General features: G+C 52.5%; 10 protein-coding genes across 10 annotated transcripts; 4 read left to right on the top strand and 6 right to left on the bottom strand.

Moving 5' to 3' along the window:
• Positions 1–1,607: 1,607 nt before the first annotated feature.
• BO88DRAFT_402408 (uncharacterized protein) lies at positions 1,608–1,927 on the bottom strand. The gene has a single exon (XM_025706097.1). It carries the CDS (start codon positions 1,816–1,818, stop codon positions 1,639–1,641), a length of 180 nt encoding a protein of 59 aa, XP_025565933.1. The 5' UTR covers positions 1,819–1,927; the 3' UTR covers positions 1,608–1,638.
• An 823-nt stretch (positions 1,928–2,750) lies between these two features.
• BO88DRAFT_333385 (RING-H2 finger protein) lies at positions 2,751–4,562 on the top strand (the record flags this gene model as incomplete). Its single annotated transcript, XM_025702760.1, has 4 exons — positions 2,751–3,086; positions 3,137–3,536; positions 3,585–4,131; positions 4,184–4,562. The coding sequence occupies 4 exons, from the start codon at positions 2,751–2,753 to the stop codon at positions 4,560–4,562; spliced, it is 1,662 nt and encodes a 553-aa protein (XP_025565932.1).
• Positions 4,563–6,543: 1,981 nt separating this feature from the next.
• Positions 6,544–8,002, top strand: BO88DRAFT_450748 (aspartate aminotransferase; the record flags this gene model as incomplete). Its single annotated transcript, XM_025710590.1, has 4 exons — positions 6,544–6,723; positions 6,809–6,940; positions 6,992–7,840; positions 7,907–8,002. The coding sequence occupies 4 exons, from the start codon at positions 6,544–6,546 to the stop codon at positions 8,000–8,002; spliced, it is 1,257 nt and encodes a 418-aa protein (XP_025565931.1).
• On the bottom strand, positions 7,908–9,389 carry BO88DRAFT_485627 (putative SNARE protein (Ufe1)). The gene is made up of 3 exons (XM_025712361.1): positions 9,240–9,389; positions 8,448–9,169; positions 7,908–8,363 (listed from the first exon to the last, which is right to left on the bottom strand). The coding sequence occupies exons 1-3, from the start codon at positions 9,360–9,362 to the stop codon at positions 8,123–8,125; spliced, it is 1,086 nt and encodes a 361-aa protein (XP_025565930.1). The 5' UTR covers positions 9,363–9,389; the 3' UTR covers positions 7,908–8,122.
• A 71-nt stretch (positions 9,390–9,460) lies between these two features.
• Positions 9,461–11,690, bottom strand: BO88DRAFT_206662 (putative PB1 domain protein). The gene is made up of 5 exons (XM_025701896.1): positions 11,338–11,690; positions 11,142–11,291; positions 10,762–11,097; positions 9,673–10,716; positions 9,461–9,620 (listed from the first exon to the last, which is right to left on the bottom strand). The coding sequence occupies exons 1-5, from the start codon at positions 11,350–11,352 to the stop codon at positions 9,591–9,593; spliced, it is 1,575 nt and encodes a 524-aa protein (XP_025565929.1). The 5' UTR covers positions 11,353–11,690; the 3' UTR covers positions 9,461–9,590.
• Positions 11,691–13,631: 1,941 nt separating this feature from the next.
• Positions 13,632–14,671, bottom strand: BO88DRAFT_402401 (copper chaperone CCS1). Its single transcript, XM_025706096.1, has one exon. It carries the CDS (start codon positions 14,274–14,276, stop codon positions 13,668–13,670), a length of 609 nt encoding a protein of 202 aa, XP_025565928.1. The 5' UTR covers positions 14,277–14,671; the 3' UTR covers positions 13,632–13,667.
• On the top strand, positions 14,591–16,449 carry BO88DRAFT_476592 (kinase-like protein; the record flags this gene model as incomplete). The annotated part of the gene is made up of 3 exons (XM_025711938.1): positions 14,591–15,436; positions 15,492–15,906; positions 15,997–16,449. Exons 1-3 carry the CDS (start codon positions 14,904–14,906, stop codon positions 16,447–16,449), a joined length of 1,401 nt encoding a protein of 466 aa, XP_025565927.1. The 5' UTR covers positions 14,591–14,903.
• Positions 16,450–16,662: 213 nt separating this feature from the next.
• Positions 16,663–18,084, bottom strand: BO88DRAFT_433087 (uncharacterized protein; the record flags this gene model as incomplete). The annotated part of the gene is made up of 1 exon (XM_025709399.1): positions 16,663–18,084. The coding sequence occupies one exon, from the start codon at positions 18,082–18,084 to the stop codon at positions 16,663–16,665; it is 1,422 nt and encodes a 473-aa protein (XP_025565926.1).
• Positions 18,085–19,111: 1,027 nt separating this feature from the next.
• BO88DRAFT_476578 (protein kinase family protein) lies at positions 19,112–20,780 on the bottom strand. The gene is made up of 2 exons (XM_025711937.1): positions 19,837–20,780; positions 19,112–19,783 (listed from the first exon to the last, which is right to left on the bottom strand). The coding sequence occupies exons 1-2, from the start codon at positions 20,393–20,395 to the stop codon at positions 19,284–19,286; spliced, it is 1,059 nt and encodes a 352-aa protein (XP_025565925.1). The 5' UTR covers positions 20,396–20,780; the 3' UTR covers positions 19,112–19,283.
• A 109-nt stretch (positions 20,781–20,889) lies between these two features.
• On the top strand, positions 20,890–22,310 carry BO88DRAFT_433085 (uncharacterized protein). Its single transcript, XM_025709398.1, has 4 exons — positions 20,890–21,075; positions 21,138–21,277; positions 21,351–21,743; positions 21,790–22,310. The coding sequence occupies exons 1-4, from the start codon at positions 21,027–21,029 to the stop codon at positions 22,144–22,146; spliced, it is 939 nt and encodes a 312-aa protein (XP_025565924.1). The 5' UTR covers positions 20,890–21,026; the 3' UTR covers positions 22,147–22,310.
• The last annotated feature ends 19 nt before the right edge of the window (positions 22,311–22,329 follow it).

Genomic DNA, 22,329 nt, shown 5'->3' with positions numbered 1-22,329 from the left:
GAGAATAGCGAGCTGAACAAGCTGAGGATGGGCGGATCCCTCCGATCGGCCTAATCCATAGCTTATTCCGGACGGGGCGAGTGACTGGCAGGGACCCTAACCCTAGTGCTCAAAGAGGGAATCCCTGAATCCCTGCATGAGGATGAATAAAATTGTGTTCGCCATTTTATGCAGATCATGAACAGTCAGTCATTCAGTCAGTCCCTTTGGTTTTGGTCAGATGAGATGCAATGCAATCTTGCGCCCGTTCCCCAGCTGCCTCGTCATTTTCACAGCAGACATGCTCGCAACATCGCCGAATCCCCGCAAATGGAGATGCATGGACTCCGGCATCGGAGAGTCCGTTGGAGAAATGAACACAGACTCACTGTGGACGTGCTTGATTCACCCCCACCTTGGAGAAGCGGAGAATCACCGGCGAAGCAAAAACGGGGATGAGTTCTTGGACCTTCCTGATCAGGACAGAAACGGAAACAAATCCGGTCAAAAGGCAGGGAAGGTTAGTCAGCTCGACATACCTACCTTTTTCCATTACGGGTAAGCATCGCCATCAAGGGATCAGATCTGATCCCCTCCAGATCATCCGATCACTGGTGAATTGGCGACGAAGGATGGTTTCGTCTGCACACCATCATGACCAATTGCTCCTGCTCTGGCTGGATGGGGAGGAATCCACGTTGGAAGAAATTGGAGTTGGCGAGGAAAAAGCAATCAGATTCCCATCCCGCCAAAGGGCCCATGCGCGCTCCCTTCAACCCAGCAGCAGCAGAAGCAGCAGCTAGAAAAGGTGTGGACGAGAGGACAACCTTTACCCCGTTCTCAAACGAGACCCATGCACGAGCGCAACTGTCAGCTTTTTATATGGTGCGGTGCGGTGAGAGGGATCTCATCCCTTCTGCATTGCTGGAAACGGAACCCCTTGATGGGATGGTGCTGGATCGGGAAAACAAAGTTCAATGAATGATGCAATGCCGCACGGTGATCTAGCTGCCTATTCGTGCTACTGCATCCATCAATTGGGGGGTGGGCGTGTGTGGGATAGATTATGGTTGATGCTTTCTTGTGGTGCGCGTGTGTTGACCAGGGCCACCTGTCTTGAGGGTTAATCAATCGGAAAGTCAATCCCCGTCAGCCTTTTTTTCCTCCGATTGACAATTGCCTGTCTGGCAGCTGGTTATCTTTGCTAGTTAGCTGGCTAGCTACGGAATTACTGGTTATCTTTTAGTCAGTCACCGGAACCATGAACGGCTTCCGTCCGAAAATTGGGACAAGCCCAAGCGATCGGCGGGTTTGCCCAGGATCCCCCGCACTCGGTCCAGTTGCAGCTTCTTTTCTCGTGCCTTCAGGACCAGTCATTATTCTCCTGTGGAATGGGGGATTTTCATTGCCATTGGATTGCTTGTCTGCTTGTTCATTCCTCTATGACCCCCTCAAAGAATTGTTGTAGGCGGAGATTCCGATCGCGGGTGGACTGTCATTCACCCCAATCTAATCAAAGGGAGGGTAAGAAGAAGAAGAAGAAGAAGAGAAAGAAGACCAAAGTGGATGCGACCAGGCTTATCTTATCCTGCCCCGTCTTTTTCCTTGGAATCTCCAATGTTTCTATTTGTGATTCCATTTTATCTCTTGCTGTTTAGTCTAGTCTACTTCTAGTGTCTCTCTTGACACACTGTCTCTTGTCGGCGTCCCACTTTTTTCTTCCTTTCGGCTCTCAGTGAACCGCAAGCATCCATCATCACGCCGCAAATCCTCGGCCACGACTATCTGCAAGCAATCAGACCGAGGCGCTGCGATGAATAATCCTTCATCCACCGGCATCGCTCGGTCGATCCATGGAACTTCCGCCGGTTGCTCACTGCTCTTTGCTTTCTTACTCTTGCTCGACCCTCTCGTATTCGCTTGCTGTCTCCCCTGATTGAACTAAAAGTTGGAAACAGGCAGCTTTACGGCTCATTCTCCTCGGGTGGATTGGCTGAATTTATTGATTGACTGACTGATTGATTGATTGAATCTCACTCCAAACAACCCACCGGGCCAGCAGTAATAAGAATAGTAACGAGGCTGACAGACCAGTGGCATTATTATTATCATTATTATTTGTCTTTCTCTTATTTCATCCATCGCTTTTCCTGCCGGATCGCCCGGGTGCGCAGCTTGCCAGCCATCCGCCAACCTCCCCTCGCCTGGTGGATAATCATCATCCTTCTCCCCCATCGCCAGCCGCTGCTAATTCCCATTGCAGCCAGTCTGCTTGCTGAAGGTTGTGAACATCCGATCCACACACACTCACTCACTCACTCTCACCCAACTCACCCACCCCCATCTGATTTCCAAATCGTCTCATTCACACCATTCCTAATTTCCGTGGTACTCAATCCACTACCCCAAATCTTTTCTGATCTCCCCAATCGCTCTTCACTTGCCCGTATTGGTGACGAGGCATCCCTACCTCTCACTGTTGTTCACAGCCCCCCCTTCCACTACGGTCGCTCCAATCCTGTTGTAGCCGCCGCGGATCGTCCGGTTCCTACACGGGGGGTGATATCACCGTCCTCGCCAAAACGCTGACTGGCAGTTGGGTGCCTCTTCGGCTGCCTCTGGGTCCCTCCTGGTTTCTTGGTCCTGGGCCGATCCTCGTCCGTGGCTCATGATCTTCGTCCGTCCCCCATATCCTCCGCCGTCTCCGTAGGCCTCGTCACTGTGGGGAAAGTTCCATCGCCGGCCAGCATCATCAACTGGGCGATTCGCCGATGGGTCCTCCCCGTTTCCATCCTGCTTCACTCTTCTTTCCTTTCTTCTTCTTATTCTCCTTCTTCCGTCGTTTTGCGTCCCTTCCTGCTGCTTCTGCTGCTTCCTCCACCTGTTCGCTCCCCGCTCGCGTTATCTTCCTGCTCGCCCTCTCGTCCCTCGGCTCTGCAGTGAACACGGCCGGTTGGACCGTGCGGCCCTCCAACAACTCTGGGGATCTGTCGTGGACTGGTGGCCTCCGGTTCCTTTTGAATAGCACTCAGGTTCACTTGCCAACGTCCGTCCGTTTGGCCCCGTTGACCCAGGCTTTGGTGGATCTCAATCAGGCGGAACTTGCGGTTAGTCAGCCCCGTCGACGCCTCACCATGTCGAGACTGATGGAATCTAGCAATATCTGGTGTCGGGGACTTTGTTGGATGTGGATGCCACCAACTCTCTGTCATTGAGCCGCAAGGATATCGCGGTGATCAGTTGCGACCCATCCGCCTATCCCGGGAACTTGGATGCCAGCTCCACACTAGGCAACGTCCTCACCGCACAGCAGCAGGCTCTCGCTGTCATCTTATATAGTGGCACCTCACTGCTCTGCAATTATACGACGGATGAACCATCCGCTAACCGCTATATCAACGTCTTTACGCTCGTGAATCCGACTTTGAATCGGCAAGTCCAGTCCCAACTTGAAGCTCCAGGGAACGGAACGACGTATATCGGCACCAACATGTCGTATCTGGGGCCCACCGCAACGACCCAGGACCAGACCGAGTCGTCCGGGAGTCCGAACACGGGTATGCCGATTCTCCATTGCCGCGGTAGCATGTGCTAACCTGCCACAGCGATGATCATTCTGTATAGTATTACAGGCATTATCACTGCCCTCTTTTTAGCCATTATCATTACCGGTGCGGTGCGTGCGCACCGCCATCCGGAGCGCTATGGGCCTCGGTATACCGCGGGACGACCGCGACAAAGTCGAGCGCGAGGGATAGCGCGAGCCATGTTAGATACGATCCCGATCGTCAGATTCGGGGACAACAACCAACCCGACGGTAAGACGGTTGGCCCCAAGGGGGATGTTGAGATGGGTTCGGGGTTGGAGGTGCCGGCCAATGAATTGGAGGAACGAGATGTGACCACGACTGCGGAGGTCACCTCCCCACACCAGCCACAAACGGAAGCGCCTCCGACCGAATCGCAGGAAGAGAAGCGCAGCGATGCTCCTGCGACGGAGACGACGACGGATCACCCGAACTTCTCGTGCCCTATTTGCACGGACGATTTTGTCAAGGGGCAGGATTTGCGCGTGCTGCCGTGTAACCATCAATTCCACCCCGAGTGTATTGACCCGTGGCTGGTGAATGTTTCTGGCACATGTCCTCTCTGGTGAGCATTCTGTTGGACTTATTATGTTATATACAATTACTAACTTCTGCAGCCGCATCGATCTCAACCCACCGCAGCAAGAAGGCGAGGAGGAGCAAGATCTGGGTGATGGTCAGCCAGAGACGGCCGAGGGAGCCGCCGAGGCAACGACTGAGAGTGGCCATGGCCGCCACCGTCGTATCAGCAACTACCTGCACGGTACGTTGAATGCGCGCCGCATGCGCGATGCCAGCGTCGAAGAGCGCCTCGCGGCGTTGCGGAGCGTGCGGGAAGAGGCCAACCGGGAGGAAGCGGCCGACGAAGCGGATGAGCAGCGAATGCGGCGACGCAGTCGACTGACGACGCGACTGCGCGAGAAGTTCCGGGTGCGCACGCGGGCGCATGGAGAGGCGGTCGAAGCGTCATCATCGAATGAGGCGCCGCCTGCCTGATTTGCCTGATTCTTCTCTTCTCTTGTTTTCTCCTTCTCGATTTGCATTACTCATTTCTACGTGCATGCTGGCGTGATTCGGAGCATTGAGTGTTCATGTGCTATATTTACGATGTGAGATGGGGAGGGTCATGTATGAAGCCGATGGGATGGTTTATATATGACCGGCCTGGCTGCCGGCGACTGCCCTTCTGGTTTCTGTGACCTGGGACATATGGGTTTATGATTTACATGATTGATTGGATTGATGATGGGGACACTATCACATCATGATGTTTGTTTATATGGCGATACTGGCGATACATGGCGTTTAGATGTGATAGGTGAATTTTGCACGTGGGGAAAATTGTGTATATAGGACCGATGGTTTACCTGGAAATGACCAGTGAACAGGCACATACATACACCGAAAGAAGTGTAGATATGTATCCTTTGTACCTGCGATATACCTACTGGATTAGGACAAAGAATCCGACTGTTCTAATATGGGTCTAGAATCTTTAATTAGTAAGTATTCGCACGAGCTCTAGTTAGTCTACGAGTAACTAGTTAGGAAGCAAAACTAAGCCCAACCTCGGAATCTCATGCCAATTGCATACATACGAATTATTCAGTTATGTAAAGTAGTACTTTTCCAGTGACGAAATGTGACGATCCCAATTCCACACAACCTGTTAATTAAAAGCACGAAATACAAATCGGATTCCGGAATCCGGCGAGGCTCGTAGAGGAGCTGTCCCGATTGCACCCCGTGGGGTAAGCGATCATCCTTTTTTTGGGTCTTATTTCTTGTGTTTGTGTCTTGCTGGGTGGAATGCTTTTCCGGAATTCTTTCTTTTTCTTTTAAGCAGGTTGATCTTACCGAGTGGATAATAGATATCTGGATATATCCTCTTCCATTGTTGAGACTATACTTGTCTGTTATTTGTGAACAGATTATCCTGGAGTAACAAAAATGACAAGGCTCGGTCGGGGCGGGGAAAAAAGAACCTAGAACTTTTGCTATTATTGTTAGTCAGAAAAGTGAGTGATTTTGGCTGAATGCGGCTGGCGTCGGGGCTGTAGGTATGAGTAACAGGAGGTTGTGATTGGTGGTTAATGCCGCGTTTTAAGGCAAGTTCTATTTAAGTAAGTACCTTTAGGGATATGATGGTGGATGGAATTACTCAAGTGGGAAGTATTATACTTTTACTTAGTATTTCAATACTCTCTAGTAGAGGAAGATAAAGAAGATGAATCGGAGAAATGAGGGATATTTGTATGCTTTCTTAACTACTTTCATACTTAGTAGTTGTAGAAAGCATAAGTGGATCTGTCATATGATGATGTCAGGCCAGCTCGGGCAATTCTGTCCGCCAAACATCTAATCCTTGCTAATTGACGATGATTGTATAGTAGCTGGAATGTATCTTCAATGATAGACAAAATAGATAGATAGTATACAGATAGAGATTGAGATAAATGCTTCAAATATCTGATTATTTATTCTGCAATCATGTGAATGCGTCATCATTATCATCATCTGCTCAACTCATCGGGCCAGCAACTCTGCCACATCCTCGGCTCATTCTCCAACTCTCAACTTTTTGTCTCGGTCTCAAGATCAATCACTTTCTCAGACTATATATGTACCCCGTACTCCCTCCTCCGAACCTATCCCCGGTCGTGTCCATTTCTACGCCGTCCCGTCCTTTTCTTTTTCCCTTGTCCTGCATCTGCCCAGCTCCGGTGTATCCATCGGGATTTATCTGTTTCGGTCAAGTTCACTTTATTGGCGCCGGTGAACGCAAGCAGCAGTGATTGAGGGAATCAGGTGGTGTGACCTCTTCTCGTCCTGACAATACATCATGTCGCCCCTTTCCTCCTCTTCTCCATCTTCTTCTTTCTCCCTCAATTCTTCTTCATCCTCTCCATCCTCTTCCTCCATTGCTACCTCTACTTCTACCGCCCGTTCCCGTCTTGCTTCTCTCTCCTCCCACATCATGGGCTCTACCACCCCCTCCGTCTTTTCCACCGCCGTCGTGCCCGCCGCGCCAGAAGATGCTCTCTTCGGTCTGGCCCAGGCTTTTCGCCAGGATTCCTCCGACAAGAAGGTCGATCTAGTCATTGGCGCATACCGCGACGACAATGCCAAACCCTGGATTCTGCCCGTCGTCAAGAAGGTACTTTCGCTGCCCCTCAATTCCCCACCTGCACATCATTATCTCCCTCCATCCCCGCAGCATCTCAACTAACCAACTCCGACAGGCCGACGAGCTCGTTCGCAATGACCCCGCCCTCAATCACGAATACCTCCCCATCAAAGGTCTCGCCGACTACACCACCGCCGCCCAGAAGTTGATGATTGGCGCCGACAGCCCTGCCATTCGCGAGAACCGCGTAAGCCTGCCCCCATCCCTTCTGCGATTATATCCATCTAACATCCCCTAGGTATGCACTTTCCAAACCATCTCCGGCACCGGTGCCGTGCACCTGGGCGCTCTCTTTCTCTCCAAGTTCCACCCCTCCAACCCTAAGCCCACCGTCTACCTCTCCAACCCAACCTGGGCCAACCACAACCAAATCTTCACCAACGTCAACCTCTCCCTCGCCAACTACCCCTACTTTGACCCCCAAACCAAGGGTCTCAACTTCTCCGGCATGCTCTCCGCCCTGCGCGACGCTCCTACCGGCTCCATCATCCTCCTGCACGTCTGCGCCCACAACCCCACCGGCGTCGACCTGACCCAAGACCAATGGAAGGAGGTCGCCGTCGTCATGCGCGAGCGCAACCACTTCCCCTTCTTCGACTGCGCCTACCAGGGTTTCGCCTCGGGTGACCTCGCCCGCGACTCCTGGGCCGTGCGCTACTTCGTCGAGCAGGGCTTCGAGCTGTGCGTCGCGCAGTCCTTCGCCAAGAACTTTGGTCTGTATGGTCAGCGCACGGGTGCGTTCCATTTCGTCTCTGCCCCGGGTGCGGAAGCCACCCAGGCGAATGCGCATATCGCGTCGCAGCTGGCAATCCTGCAGCGCAGTGAGATCAGTAACCCGCCGGCGTACGGTGCACGCATTGCTAGCCGGGTGTTGAACGATGAGGGTCTGTTCCAGGAATGGGAGGAGGATCTGAAGACGATGAGTGGTCGCATTGCGGAGATGCGCAAGGGATTGAGGGAGCGCTTGGAGAAGAAGGGCACGCCGGGCACATGGAACCACATTACGGATCAGATCGGCATGTTCAGTTTCACGGGGTTGACTGAGACGCAAGTGAAGGTGTTGAAGGAGAAGTGGCATGTCTATATGGTACCTCCCCTCCCTTTCCTACCTTCTTCCTATACAATATATGGGTATATACTAATACGGACACAGACCAAGAACGGCCGTATCTCCATGGCCGGCCTAAACACACATAACCTGGACTACTTTGCCGAAGCAGTGGACAGCGTAGTGCGGGAGACTTCATAAGATACCACAGGTAGGACATGATGAATATGGACTGGATATATGTAAGGTACAGCTAGACTGGTAGACAACCCCAATACAAAATATAAACAACACAACCTGAAAAATAAAGTAATAATGAATCTAAAAAACCAAATCCCAAACAACCAACCACGTACACAACCCCACTGTCCCCCAAAACACCGCCTGCGCCGTACTCCGTCGCTCCGTCGCCCGCTTCAACTCCTTATTTCCCTGCCCGATATTCGCCTCGGTATTACTCGCATCCGTCACCAGCTGCGAGATATATTCCTCTTGGGTTGATAAATGCGACACGAGAGTTTGCTGGAGAGAGGAGATCTCGAGGAGTGATTTTTCTGCGTTCCTACACCCCAACCAGAATTAGCCATATCCCAACATAGATAAATCAATAGACAAGAGAGAATGGATGGCATAGAAAAAAACATACTGAACCTTCCCCACCACATCCTCAAAATACCTCACCAGGGAATCATTCTCCTCCTCAAACAGTTGCAATTGCTGCGGTGTCAACTGTTTCTCGATTTCTTTGACCTCCTCCTCATCCATCTTCACCACACCCCCAGTACCAACACCAGTATCCCCCCTCCACTCCCCATCCACCCTCCCCCATCCACCCCCATTACCCCCAGGCGAAGTATTCTTATAAAGCACACTCCTCTCCCTCTCCCTCACCCTCTCAATCCTCTTCTCCACCATATCCCTCTGCTCATTAACCACCATCCCAAGCTTCGCATTAAGATAGAATAGCACGCTTTCCCTCACCCCCTTTAACAACTTTTCCTTCTCTTCCTTAATGACCTGTTCTTTATCCTTTCCCTCATTTTCACCCCCAGGGGAGGAAGTGAGTGTAGCTCCCCCCGCCCACTTCGCCAGAAACCCCTTCCCGAATCTCTGTGCTATGCTCCGCGAGACCGTCTCCTGGCGGAGATTCTCTGCCGCGCTGAGGGTGGTGATTGATGTGGAGAGGTTGGAGAGGAGGGTCGAGGTGGTGGTGGTTATGGTGTCGCGGGCGGAGTCGTCGAGTATTTCGGGTTGTTTGTTCTGTTTGGGTTGAGTGGTGGTGGTGGTGGGTGGTTTTGTGTTGGTTAGTGAGAGGTAGGATGGGCGGATGGTTTGGAGGTAGGATAGTAGGGATGTTATGTGGGAGTTCTATTCCATTTCGTAGGGATTAGTATGTGGTGGATGGATAATGGAATACTGGGAGGATGGGATGGTATACAATTCGGTAGGCTTCTTTGAGAAATTCGTCGGCGATTTCGGTCGTCATGTACCCTGTGGAGAGTTTCGAGGTCGGCGATTTGCTGTGCACCAGCTGGGTGAATGTGGGGGTGAGATCGGTCATTGTGCTGTGTTGTTTTACTCTTGATCTGGTATGTGGTCTGTTGGTGCGAGCTGGCTTGTATCTACATAGCTACGTAGAGGTAATCATCACGTGATGTATGCTTACGTGTTTATGCATTGTCATAATTCATATCATCCATACCAGCCATACAACCATACAGCCATACAGCCATACAGCCATACAACCATACCATATCAACCAAACTCCAGGGTATACGCTAATGCAATCCTAAATCACGCCTCGCTCCTCAACCCATATCTGTCATAGTTAGCACGATCCCTTCTCTCTTTGCAATTAACTGGGAGTTTACCTCCATCTTCCCCATCTCGCTCCCCTCTCGTCGTGCCACCTCGCGCGACCCCGCCATCAACAAGTCCAGATCCTCCTGGTCCACCATCGTAATCATGTCCCCGTCGTCTTGCATGCGGATTCGCAGTAATGTGCGGAATCCGAATTTGTCCCGAATCCGACTCTCAAACTCCCTAAACGCAATTGTCGGCTCCATCATGATGTACCGTGTATCTTCTCGCGAGTGCGCCTTCACTCGGAACTTGCGCACCTCCGGCCGTCGTGACGTCCCCCGCCGCGACCCCCGGTTCGGAGACGCCTGCGGCCGCGTTCCCATGATCTCAAACTCACCGTCCGGTCCGTTGTCCTCGTATGCATCACTGGCATACTCTTCTTGCTCGTCGATATACCGCTCTTGTTGACGGCGCCAGGTGGCGCCCGCTGGCATCGATCGAGTGCCCGTATACGACTCCTCCGAGCTCACCGTAGGGGCAAAGCCCGTGTCACTCATGCCTCGTCGATGGCCATGGGACTCGCCCGGCCCTCGTGGCCCTGACCCCGGCCCCGGCCCCGGTCGACCCGGACCTGCCCGCGACTCGGACGCCGTGCGCGTCGTGCCGATCCGCGGCTTTTCGACCAGCGTTTCTGTACTGTGGCCCGCCGTCAGGTCGAGCCGGGGCGGCCGCGCTGCCCGGATGGACCCCGGTCGACTGTTCATCGCGAGACTACCTGTGGAGCTGTTGGTACTCGCCTTGTCTGCGTCCGGCGGGGGAGTAGGAGGGAAGAGATTACGGTTCAGAGGCGGCTCCGATTGCTGACGGCTCCGACTCTGCAGGTTTTTATGCACCAGGTGCGACGTGGCAAACGGCAGCGTCTCTGGCTTTCGGTGGTCCAGCATGGACATGGTCCGCTTGAGGTCCTCGCTGGCTGCGGACGGCATGCTGCTGCGCTCAGATGCGGCAATCAGCCGGGACTTCCCCAGATAGTCTTTTGCCTTGAGGTTCTTGACCTTGGCCTCGTTGGGCCGGTACACCACTCCCACCGGGATCGAAAAGACCGTGTAGCCCTGTTCCGTCAGTATCATCACTCTCACAAGAGGAAGCTGACCTACCGCCGCTTGCTCACGAATAGCATCGTCGATCACGTCGTGGTCGGGCGTGACTTTCTCTTTTGATGCATATTGTAGATCTTGCATGCCAGGTCCCATTTGCTGCAGGTAGATATAGCACAGGCCCCGATTGAACAACACTTCACAGGAGAAGAGCCGGAACTTCAAGCCCAACTGCTCATAGTCGATGGAGGTGTTACCCCGGAGGTAGAGCAGCGTATCATTGAAATTAGCCAATGCCTCCTCAAAGTCCCCCAGAAGAAAGTTGGACACTCCCTCTTGGAAGTAGGCAATAGCTAAATACTGGTCCAGGCCGACAGCCCGCTGGTAGCACTCAACCTGCTCTCGTCAGTAATGACCAGAGAAATAATCAGGTAACATACCGCTCTTTCATGTTCTCCTAACGTAGCATAGATGACCCCGCAGTTGAAGAGAATCTTAGAAGTCTCTGCAATCGCACCAAAGACCCGAAGAGCTTCATCATATTCCTGATTATCGTAGTGGTCAAGGGCCTGTACCCAGGTTTCGATTTCCTAATCACATTAGCATCATCCGAAACCCTAAGGCTGGGATAAGTACCTGCTTCAAGGACATGGTCAAGTTGTCCGTAGCACGGCCACTGGCCTAGTTGACTTGAGCGAGGCGAGACGCCGCAGCAACTAGCGAGTGTATATGTATGCGACTGGCTATGGCCAAGACGCAATGGCTGGGTCCTGGCCACGCTGGAGCAGGGATGTGACGAGGGGCAGCGAGTCCACTGGGACGATGCCGTAAAGGGGATCCAATCGAGGGTAAGCCGGTTGGGGTCGGCACGCGGCAGTCGGTGTGGCTGCTAGTCGAGAGAGCGATAACCACCGTGAAGGAGTGATAGACCATGCGCACTATCCAAGCGTCGAGAGCCGAGAGTTGGATCGGATATATAATTAGATCACGGATCCAGCGACCCAGCCGCTAAGAGGGACCGGAGACCAGCCAAGACGCAAGGAGGGCCGTTGGCTGGATGTGATGAGTGATGGGATGAGGGGAGCACGGGCAATGTGAGGTGATTCGAGGGAAGGATTGACAGAGATTCGTAAAAACGGGTCTGTTCTTGAGTTTGCAGATAGGGTTGTGGATTATGGAATGTGGGTTGTGGTGTGCGCCCTGAGATAATTGAATTCCAGCGGGACGGGAGAGAAAGAGGTACGGATCGCGATGGAAGAAGTCAAATCCACATGTAAATGCCAAAAAGGAAGAAACAAGGAAGGGGGTGGGATTAGCGTGCAGAGACGATGCAGCCGACAGGGGAGCTAGTTAGTTTAGCAGCAGCAGCAGTAGCAGCAGTAAGAGTAGTAGGTGTAAAAGGTGACCGTCATGCCGGTCAAGATGGAGAAGACCAGGGAGGGGTGAACAGCAGTAGATTGATGACACTTAGGCATACCATCGGGCATGGATACGGAGGAAGAAAAAGGGAGAGAAGTATAAGCTTGTCTGGTCAGTCGGTGTAGCCAAGAGGAATACTCTTAGTCTCTTACAGCGTATCTACTGAGTGAATGAGTGGTGATGAAAAGAAACAGGAACTGTCACAGCTGCCCCGTTCGTAACGCCCGAGGGGGACACTGGCGGATGAATGGCTGATAGCAAGCCACCTCCGGTCAGTGCTTAGGGTGCCAATCCGGTGTGCGCGATGATCATTGGCTCCTGCAGGGGGTTGGCACTTCATCACAGTGCAGCCAAGATCCATCTCTTCCCCCTTGATTGGCTGCTGGTCGGGGTTCTCTTCCAGTTGACGCCCGTACCTTAACAGTCAGTACTCAGATACGTACGTACATACACTCTCTCTTTCAAGATACAATTAAAACTCAATACCATTTAATTTACACCAGATTACTCAATACTACCTCACTATCTCCTTACTACTATATTTGCCATCAGCCATGGATAGATGAAGACTGGATGTTGGGCTGGAATGGGTCAATGGCCCGTTCCGCAACCCATGCCGAGTGGGGAATGTGGGCAATCTCCGATGTCACTGAAGAATCCAATCAATCAATCAATCAATCAATCAATCACCCTACTAGACATAGTATGATACATACAATGAGAGGACCTCCGGGACAGGAGGGAAAAGAAAATAACCAGGACAAATCAGAATCCATCACACAACAGTCTCCTTCAAAATCCGCATCACGTTGTCCCAATCCTTCTTTTTCCACTCTCAGGGGATGATTAACTTTTAGGTGTCCCCGCCACGGCGCTTGCAGGAAATGGCCGAACTCCCCTTCGGTACCGATTTCCTGCCTGGGGTCCCTCTCCGACCCTCGCAGATGGTCCCTCGCGGTTGGTGCAATAATCACCAGCATTAATCACTACTTATCCACTAAACAACTAACTAACCATCCCATTTGATATCTCTCCCCCCGCCTTCATCAACCCCTCGACGACCGTTGTGACTAGACTACGACTAGTCCTGTAGACGCTGCTGGCTGACCTATCTTTAGCTGCGAGCCACCGTAGTCCCCCGACTAGTCGCTCTGTCGTGCAGCTCTCCTGCATACTCGTCGGTCACCTGAGTCTGGGGTGTCTACCATTGGATCCCTCGTCCATCTCTATCCCCATCCACCATCACTACCACCAACCACCACAAACATCAACTACCGGTGATGCAATGGGTACCCTGGTCCGGTCTCTATTTCTGGAAACCCCTCGCCCACGCGTTTCTATCTAAAAGTTCGGCAATGCGCTAGAATATCGTCACTCATGCTTGCTCGTATTCCTTATCTCAGGGCTGATCGATCATCGATCGTGGGTATCCTATCCCTAGTACTATGCACACTCTAACCACTGACCGGACTGCTTGCTATACATAGACACACCCGCCAGTCTAGCTTCCTCCAACCACATCCTCATCTCCTCTCTCTTCTTCCCCTTTAGGCCATTCCCTGGGCCACCTGCTCCTGCCGCTCCTGCCACACATTCTTACCGGAGCAGGAACACACCATCTTGTCATTATCCCACACCCCCGCGCTTCGAGCGATCACTCCCACTAGAGTGTCAGGGTCATCCTGTCGAAAGGGCCCCTCCTGGCTCTTCGACACTACCATACTGCGCCCAATCATCTCCCACACCGCTACCGGGCGATCCAAAAATACATTGCCCCGGCCCTTGTCGTTCACCTCAACCGATCCAAAAATGCCGCGGGGTTCCTTGACTGGCTCCGAGCCCAGCACTTTAGCCTTGACGGCCTCCCAAATGCCGCCGGTGGATCCAGCACCCTGCGAGATATCCCCTGTGTCGCGTACCGTGGCATAATACTTGCCGGGAGTAAGGCCGTTGATCGTCAGGTCGACCAGGGTCATGTTGGATGAGACCTGGACCATGCGCGCCAGACCACGAATCTTGTTGGAGACGCTATTCGAGTGGGTTTCCAAGATACACACCGCGGAACCTGCAATGGTGCCATCAGTCTCGGTGTACTGCCTGGAGTAGGCAGGTGATAGACATACTGTTGGAGGTGCCACTGCCTCGTAGAATGGCATCCCGTCCCGTAGCTTGGATAGCGGAGACAATCGAGCTGGGTGGTGCCGTCCCCTCGATGAAGACTAGCTGGTCCTTAAGGTTTGCCTCGACCTTGTTGATGCCTGACCGGTCAGCTCGCGCACAGGGTTGCAATGCGGATGCGCCTACCCTCCAACTTCTTCAGCGATGCGGAAACATCCTTGACGCAGCCCTCGCAGGTCATCGGGACCGCAAAGGTAGTCTAAGCGATTAGTTAGGCATTCCCCTCACGAGATGCATCGTCAACCCTGGCAAGAGCCCACCTGAAACGGTTCAATCATCTTGTCTGGATAGAAAGTACTACAACACCAATGCGCATGTGAGTGTCACCGTAGAAGAAAGAGGGAAAAAGAAACTGTGGATTCTCATGGAATGCCCCTCGAATGTAGTTGATGCGGGACGAGGCGGGGACGCTTTGAAATCAACCCAATCGGGCTTAGTCACTTTGCTCTCGCCGATAGCGTCATCCGACCAATCAAGCATCACTTTCTCGCCGCAATTCCGTCCGCGTCCAGCTTGTCTACAGCTGCTGCTTTGCATCCGGCACTCTCTCCACAATCCCATCCATCCATTGTCATTCGCTCCACGCCAATCCAGGCCATCGCAGCATGTCCTCCAAATCCAGATGGGCCACCGACGACGACCCCGAAACGGAAGCCATCCTGGCCCAGCGCAAGCGCGAAAAGGAAGAAAAGCGACGCGCCAAAGCCGAGAAACAGCGCCAGCTGGACGAGCAAGCCAAGCTCCAAGCCCAACAAGCTGATACAGACAGCAGCGCACCACCCACCAAGCGTCGCCGACTCTCAAACGACCACATCCCAGACCAACAACAAACAACATCCAACACCACGACAAACAATGAACCCAACATCCTCACCTTCCCAACCCAAGAATGGGGACCCTGTCGAAACGTCACCAACTTCGAACGCCTCAACCACATCGAAGAAGGCTCCTACGGCTTCGTCAGCCGCGCCAAAGACATAACCACGGGCGAAGTAGTAGCTCTGAAGAAACTCAAAATGGACAACTCCCCAGACGGCTTCCCAGTAACAGGGCTCCGCGAGATCCAAACCCTCCTCGAAGCCCGACACCAAAACATAGTCTACCTACGAGAAGTAGTAACAGGCACAAAACTAGACGAGTATACCTCCCCACCCTTCGTCCTTCCCTTCATGCAACCCTAACCAAATCCACAGAATCTACCTAGTAATGGACTTCCACGAGCACGACCTCAAAACCCTACTCGACGAAATGCCCGAACCCTTCCTCCCCAGTGAAATCAAAACCCTCCTCCTCCAACTCCTCTCGGGCCTCAACTTCCTCCACGACCAATGGATCATGCACCGCGATCTCAAAACCTCCAACCTCCTCCTCAACAACCGCGGCGAGCTCAAAATTGCCGACTTCGGCATGGCCCGCTACTACGGCGATCCGCCCCCGAAACTCACCCAGCTCGTCGTAACCCTCTGGTACCGGGCCCCGGAACTCCTCCTCGGAGCAGAGAAATACGGCACCGAGATCGATATGTGGAGTGTGGGGTGTATCATGGGAGAACTATTGACGAAGGAACCGCTGTTGCAAGGGAAGAATGAGGTCGAGCAGGTTTCGAAGGTGAGCCTAACCCCTCCGCCCCCCTCCAATCCTCTTCCCAAACCATCACTCTGTGAAGGGTCATGTTGACTAATTAATAATGTGGTGTAGATATTCGCCCTCACCGGCCCGCCCACACCCCAGATCTGGCCTGAGTTCAGAACACTACCGAACGCCAAGTCACTGCGACTACCGCCTACTGCATCTACTACTACGGCGGGAGGAAACCCGCCTCTACTGCCTCGGACCAAGTTCCCATTTTTGACGAACGCCGGGCTGCATCTGCTTTCGTCGTTGTTGGCGTTGAATCCCGGGGTGCGGATGTCGACGAAGGAGTGTCTGGCGCATCGCTATTTCAAGGAGGATCCTCGGCCGAAGCCGAAGGAGATGTTCCCGACGTTTCCGTCCAAGGCGGGTATGGAGAAGCGCAGACGGAGGGAGACTCCCGAGGCGCCGAAGCGGGGGCAGGAGGCTCCGAAGCTGGACTTTGCGAGTGTTTTTGGTGGGCAAGGTGGTGGGGAGACGGGGGAACAGGGGGCTGGGTTTACGCTACGGCTGGGCTAGTATGGAGCCTGGTTTAATGTCTTATAATGTGCATATAGAACCTCGTGTGATTCAGGTTTTGGAGCGAGATGTCTCGATATCCAAAATACCTGGAGGTATCACTAAAATACACTTCCAAACTGAACAAGCCAGGTGTGATAAGGAACGTCACAGGTTAGGTAACATGTAATGTGAAATGAGGGCAGTATCGGCATCACTCACGTCAGCATGGACTCACGAAAAGTAGTGTCTGTCGATAGCCGGGTATGTCATAAGGTACTCGTCTGAATCGCTGGTGTTATACTCGCGTCGGAACGGCCGTGTGCCACGTACCTGGACGGGCGTGCGCGGACCAATGATCTCGGGGATATCATGCACTCTGTTCGACGAGTTGCGGTCGAGCCCTGGCCCACTGTACAAGCAGCCATCACCGCTGAAGCTGCGCTCCGCTTTGGTGGCGTTGTTCCCCCTATCCGGACGGAGGTCGTTGGATTTGTCCACTAAGAAGTACTCGTCTCGCAATGCTAGCAGCGACGCCAGATCGTCCTGCGACGATTGGCTGCGCAAGACCGACGCGTCGGTACTATGTTCACTCAGACGATCCTCTGCTCTAGCCGGGATTAAGGGCATATTTTCTGTCGAATCAAGGCAGCGGACAATGCGATTACCGGCGCCTTCCTGCACCTGTCCAGAAGTAACGCGCATATCAATCGTAATGCGAGGTATTTCACCACCATGATTCGACGACTCGGGAATTTCAGCTGATGGCGCTGCCGGGGAGCGGCTGTTGGTCGAATCCACTGCCCCTGGTGAGTGACTGGCTGAATGTCTAGCATTCTCGCAAGCTTCGTATATCACGTCCTGTTCTCCATCGTGACTTTCACCCAACTCTAGCCTTTGGCACAGCTCCAAAGACTCTATAGCCAACTCAGCATCTACGACTTGTGAGTTGGAGACGTAGGCTGCCATGTTGACGCCCGTGCCAACGGGTCTGGGGCTGCCTGTGTCGATGATTGGCACTGAAAGATTGCTGGGTCTGCTCGCGCTGGCCGCACCATCCCTGTCACTATCGCCTGTTCCAGACGGCAACTGTGGCTCAGAAGCGCCACTGTTGGAAGGAACAGGAACTGCGATGCACAGACCCTCGGTCTCGCTGCCTGCTGCTTGCGAAAAGTACGACTCGCTAGGATTGCGGGAGGGTGAGCTTGGAATCATAGGCTGAGGATTGTCTCCTCCGATAGCATCTGTAGACGCCACATTATGAGACTCCGTTCCCCTATCTCTATTGCTCGACGTTGATCGAGCGTTTGAGAAGGTCAAAGTAAGGAACTCGTCAGTCTCCCGATGAGGCACAACGGTTGACTCTGAGGAAACGGTACCATCTTCCCATACAAATGGTCCCGGCAGGCTCCGTAAATACCTGTCCATGTTGCCATCCGGCGGGTAGTTGCAGCTGATGCGCTGTAGGTCAGTACCGAACTCAACATCTTCCTCTGTGCTAGCCTCTGACACAGTCGACGAGTAGAGCGTGCCCTGCTGGTCTGAAGAGCCCTTGGCTGAATCCGTGGACGACCAAAGGCTAGGTATATCATCGTTATGGCTTGGACGAGGAATGGGACGTCTGCGAAACCTAGGTCGAAAGGACAAGGAGTGCATTTTCCCCATGGACTTCTTCGGCAGGCTTTGCATCCACTGCTGCCATGATGTAGATGCAAGCGAAGGGTTGTGCCGCGGGTTTTGCGGATCAAAGACGGGGTAGTGGGCGCTTTCTTCGCAAGTGGTGGGAGGAGGTGTTGATGGTCTTCTAGTTCTTCATGCTATCTGTCAGCTTACAGAATTCACACGATCATATAGTTCGCCTACCTATTCCGGCTCATGGACGGACGAAGAGATGAAAACGACAACGACTGACGACGTCTGCTTCGGCCACTGTTTGAACCCTCAGGCTTCATGGCTGTGCTATTCTAGTGTCTGATATTGACTCAGTGAATCAGAAGCTCAGAACAGAAGTTGTACAGAAAGATACTTTGCGGGGGAGTGATCTGGGCAGTGGGGTCCCCAGTGGGTAAATAGCCAGCAGCAGGCGATGCCAAAGTACATACGAGACGGGTCATGCCGGGTGCATTTGCAATGTTGGACAAGGCAGGCATTGAATTGAGTGGCTGCTTCTCTGCCTGTATTACCTGCATGGCGGTTTCCTGAAGTATCTCGGCTGTGAATGTACAAACAAAGTGTCGGGGATATACTTTGATTGGCCCCTCAAACAAATCCTTACTATTTCTGTTTCGTAATGGTTGCTTCTCTTGTATCAGAGTTAAGCTTAAATAGATAATATTGCAGACTGTCTGAGGCTTCAGGTGGTGCTGGCGAATCAAGCTTCTTGTTTGGGTTGTACTATAAACTAGACTAAGGTTTTTAATTCTGATAGCTGACAGTTACTAAACAATCAATAGTAACATCATGGGAGCTGTGCTACTGGCACACTAGCCTTCGTTCATGTCACATCTTCTCCCTACCATTTTCCTGCGCTAAGTTTACCCCAGAAGATAAGGCTTGTTTTTGGTACATGCAGAAGCCAAAGCTTACCGCCATCCCCTTGATGTCAGATCCCCAGTATGCTAGGCCTGAGACGCGAGAATAAAGAGCAGAGTCTATCAGGCCACAACTCCATATCACATGATCAACAACCATACCGAGCCATGAGAGCTATGAATGAAGGATCGGCCAGAAGCTGCGTCGCAGTCAGACGCTTCTCGGGCGAGTATAGGAATGCCTTCTGCATGATGGAGAGAACAAGTTCTCGCCCTGCCGGATCGGCATCGGGTCGATAGCGCGCAAGCTCTGATGCGAGGGTTTTATTCGTATCGGGCGTTCGATTCTGGTCGTACCAGGAATCCAGGCAGGCAGTCGTCATATATGTAAGATCCTTTCCGTTGCTCTGGTAGCGGGCCCAGACGGGCGGTAATAGTCGTCAATACTCCGCCTATGTACCCATCATGGAATGGTCGTCCCCCTTGGTAAAGTTCAACAAAGTTGACCATATAGCTCCACATGTCGCAGGCAAAGCTTGGAGGTTCTCCATGGAGACGCTCCGGGGAGCAGAAACACAGAGGTGGATCGCCGGGTTGAGCCACGGGGTCGCCGACCTTCATGGCCAGACTGAAGTCAGCGAGATAGAAATCTTCTGTGTGCAGAGCTTCAGGGACCTGTATGGGCCGCATTAGTTCTCCAGGCTTCCAGAGCCCGACGTCTTGGATAGTTTCCTTCAATGGCCGGGTGAGTAGTTCATATTTCGCAGTCCTGCTAAGATTGTGAAGAGGCGCCATCCCCCACAGGCAGTTTCTCTCGCTCAGATCTTGACGAAGATTCATCAGATGGCGATGATATAAAATGTGTAGAGTAACTTACCGCGGTGTACGATTCCAGCGTTGTGCAGAGCTTCCAATGCCTTTAACAATTGCTTCGCAGCTGACATGCGAGTATTTATAGCTAAGTTCGTCACTGTATAACGGTCAAGACACGGCCCCATTAAAGGAAGCACTATAACCCCATGGTGACCATCGCTTCCCTTTAGAATAAAAGTATCTGTATATGTCACAAGGTGGGATCTGTCCTGCACGCTCCGAACGATCTCATCTTGTATGCGTAGCTCGATGTCTCCGAAGTCGCCCTTACGAAAGACTTTGACAGCGACATCTTTGGTTTCCTGGAGGTCAAAAGCCATCCAGACAGTAGAGAAACCACCAGCACCGAGTTTGTGCTCAATCAGGTATCTTTCGTTGAGAATTTCTCCAAGAGAGATTGGATAATAAGCGTATTGTGTTTCGGGATCATACTTTCCCCAAGGCTCGGCATATTCTTCCACGTCGATTTCTTCATCTGATGTGCTCACAAAGTCTCCGAAGTCTGTAGTGTCATCGTACAAGTCGCCAATTCTCGCAGTCTTTGAAGCTGGTTGCGCCATCATCCAGACTTGCTTAGCAGTATTGTGGGTAAGACAGGAGTATGTGAGCTCTGAGACCCGGCACAGATCAGGCACTATGCAGTCGATGTTAATGGGTTGCAAGGTCCATGGTTAGGAAAAATCATAGTTGTAGACTGTAAAAGCAGCAAGCGCTCTGAAAGCACTGCTATGCTGAGCTTATTGTTAGGGACGTCTCAATTTGTCCCCTCGCAGTTGTGCTATCTGAGTGAAGCTAATGAGTGATGCGTGTTCAAGTTGCCAGGCTGAGGATTCTAGCATTTTAATAGATGGCCGAAGGGTAGGCTCTTTTTCAGTCACTGGAGAATTCACTCTAAAAGACACTAGAGGCGGGTCTTGATACGTAATTCACTATACTGCCAGTTTCATGCTTATTCAAGTCAAGATGCATACAGAAAGTCTGCGGCGGGCGAGATGACGGGAGCGGAGCTAATGGCGGAGCTCGAATTCCTTCCGTTCTGTCAGCTCCTCCTGCTGTCCACCAGTTCAAGCACCCGACAGATTCTCATCATTCGTAAATAAGTTAGACTGGAAGCTCAATTGATTCCATACACTACCTTGATTCTAGTCTCATTATCATTCAACCCTCACTTTCAGTCCCTAAAGCTCTGCCGCCATGGCCGCGAGCCAGGATAGCGTTTCCTTCGATGCGATCATCCAAGCCGGTATGACCATCATTCCCCGACTCACCCACGCGGAGCGCTGGAGACTAACAGGCTTGATTCAGATCGCAAGAGAAGACGCAACGAAGAACTAGCAAACAAGCTCCTGAGCAAGAAGAAAACGACCAACCCGCCTACGAAACCGACAGGGAAGACGCAGAATGTGAAGCCAGGCAGCCTGGCAAGTCGGATCGGAGTAGCGAAGGTAAGGAGATCAGGACCTCTGCAAGCTTGCTCATTCTTGTCGCATAACTAATTCGATGGATCGCCCAATTCAGCGCTCCGCATCGGCTACTCTACCGGCCAAAACTACTCCTCCAATCCCAGCGCCCGCGCGACAGGGTGCCCGTCAGAACGCAAGGCCATCGAACAAGCGCCGTCCTGATGAGACCCGCCTCCTCTCTGCGCTCAATCCCGCTAGCGGCCAGGCTAACGTGCGAAATGGAGGTGGGTTGACGATCAAAGGAAAAGGGTCTGGGCCATTTGTCGTCGTCGGTAGCAACTTCGCGCCAGGGACTACGGCGGCCGATATTCAATCAGCTCTGGAACCTGTTTCCGGCCCGATATTGCGCTGCTGGGTCACTTCGCAACATCCTGTTGTCACAGCGGAGATTACATTTGCAGAGAGACAGGCCGCAGAGGGTGCCGTTGCCAACTTTCACAACCAGAGGGTAAGTGACTCGTCGCAACTATCAAGGATATATTCTAATCGATTAGGCCGACGGTCGGATTCTCTCATTCCACCTAAAGCAACCTGCGAATCCCGATCTGTTTGAGCGCTCCAATGCCCAGCCCGTCGTACAGAACTCCCAATCGTTCAGTGACCTCCGCGAGCAAGCGGACCGCGATCGCCGTTCTCATCGCTTGGCCGATGCAGCTGTCCAGGACGGACGGTGGGGATTCAATGATCAGAACCAGGCTGGCCAAGGCCCATCCAGGGGGAACAATCGCAGAAACCGGGGTGGCCGGAAGGCAAGGGGTGGAGCACAGAATACACAAGAAACAGGCCTCTATAGCGATGAGATGATGGTCGATGCGCCTCAGCAGAATCAGCGAAACCGGGGCCGGCGGTAATGCAGCCATCAGTGGTCCAGTCTGAAAATGCGCTGTTCTTTGATACAGGCTGTTCTGCTGAACAGGCAGGATGGGTTTACTTCTTTTCGGATTACATGTTTCTGCAATTGCCTTGGCTACTTAGAATGAAGACCTGTACGATATGAAGAAATACTTATTTTTTCTGGAAGAATCCCGTTCGGA

Source organism: Aspergillus vadensis, assembly GCF_003184925.1.
Source record: "Aspergillus vadensis CBS 113365 unplaced genomic scaffold BO88scaffold_4, whole genome shotgun sequence".
Lineage (NCBI taxonomy): Eukaryota > Fungi > Ascomycota > Eurotiomycetes > Eurotiales > Aspergillaceae > Aspergillus > Aspergillus vadensis.
This window is presented reverse-complemented; position numbering and strand designations above follow the sequence as displayed.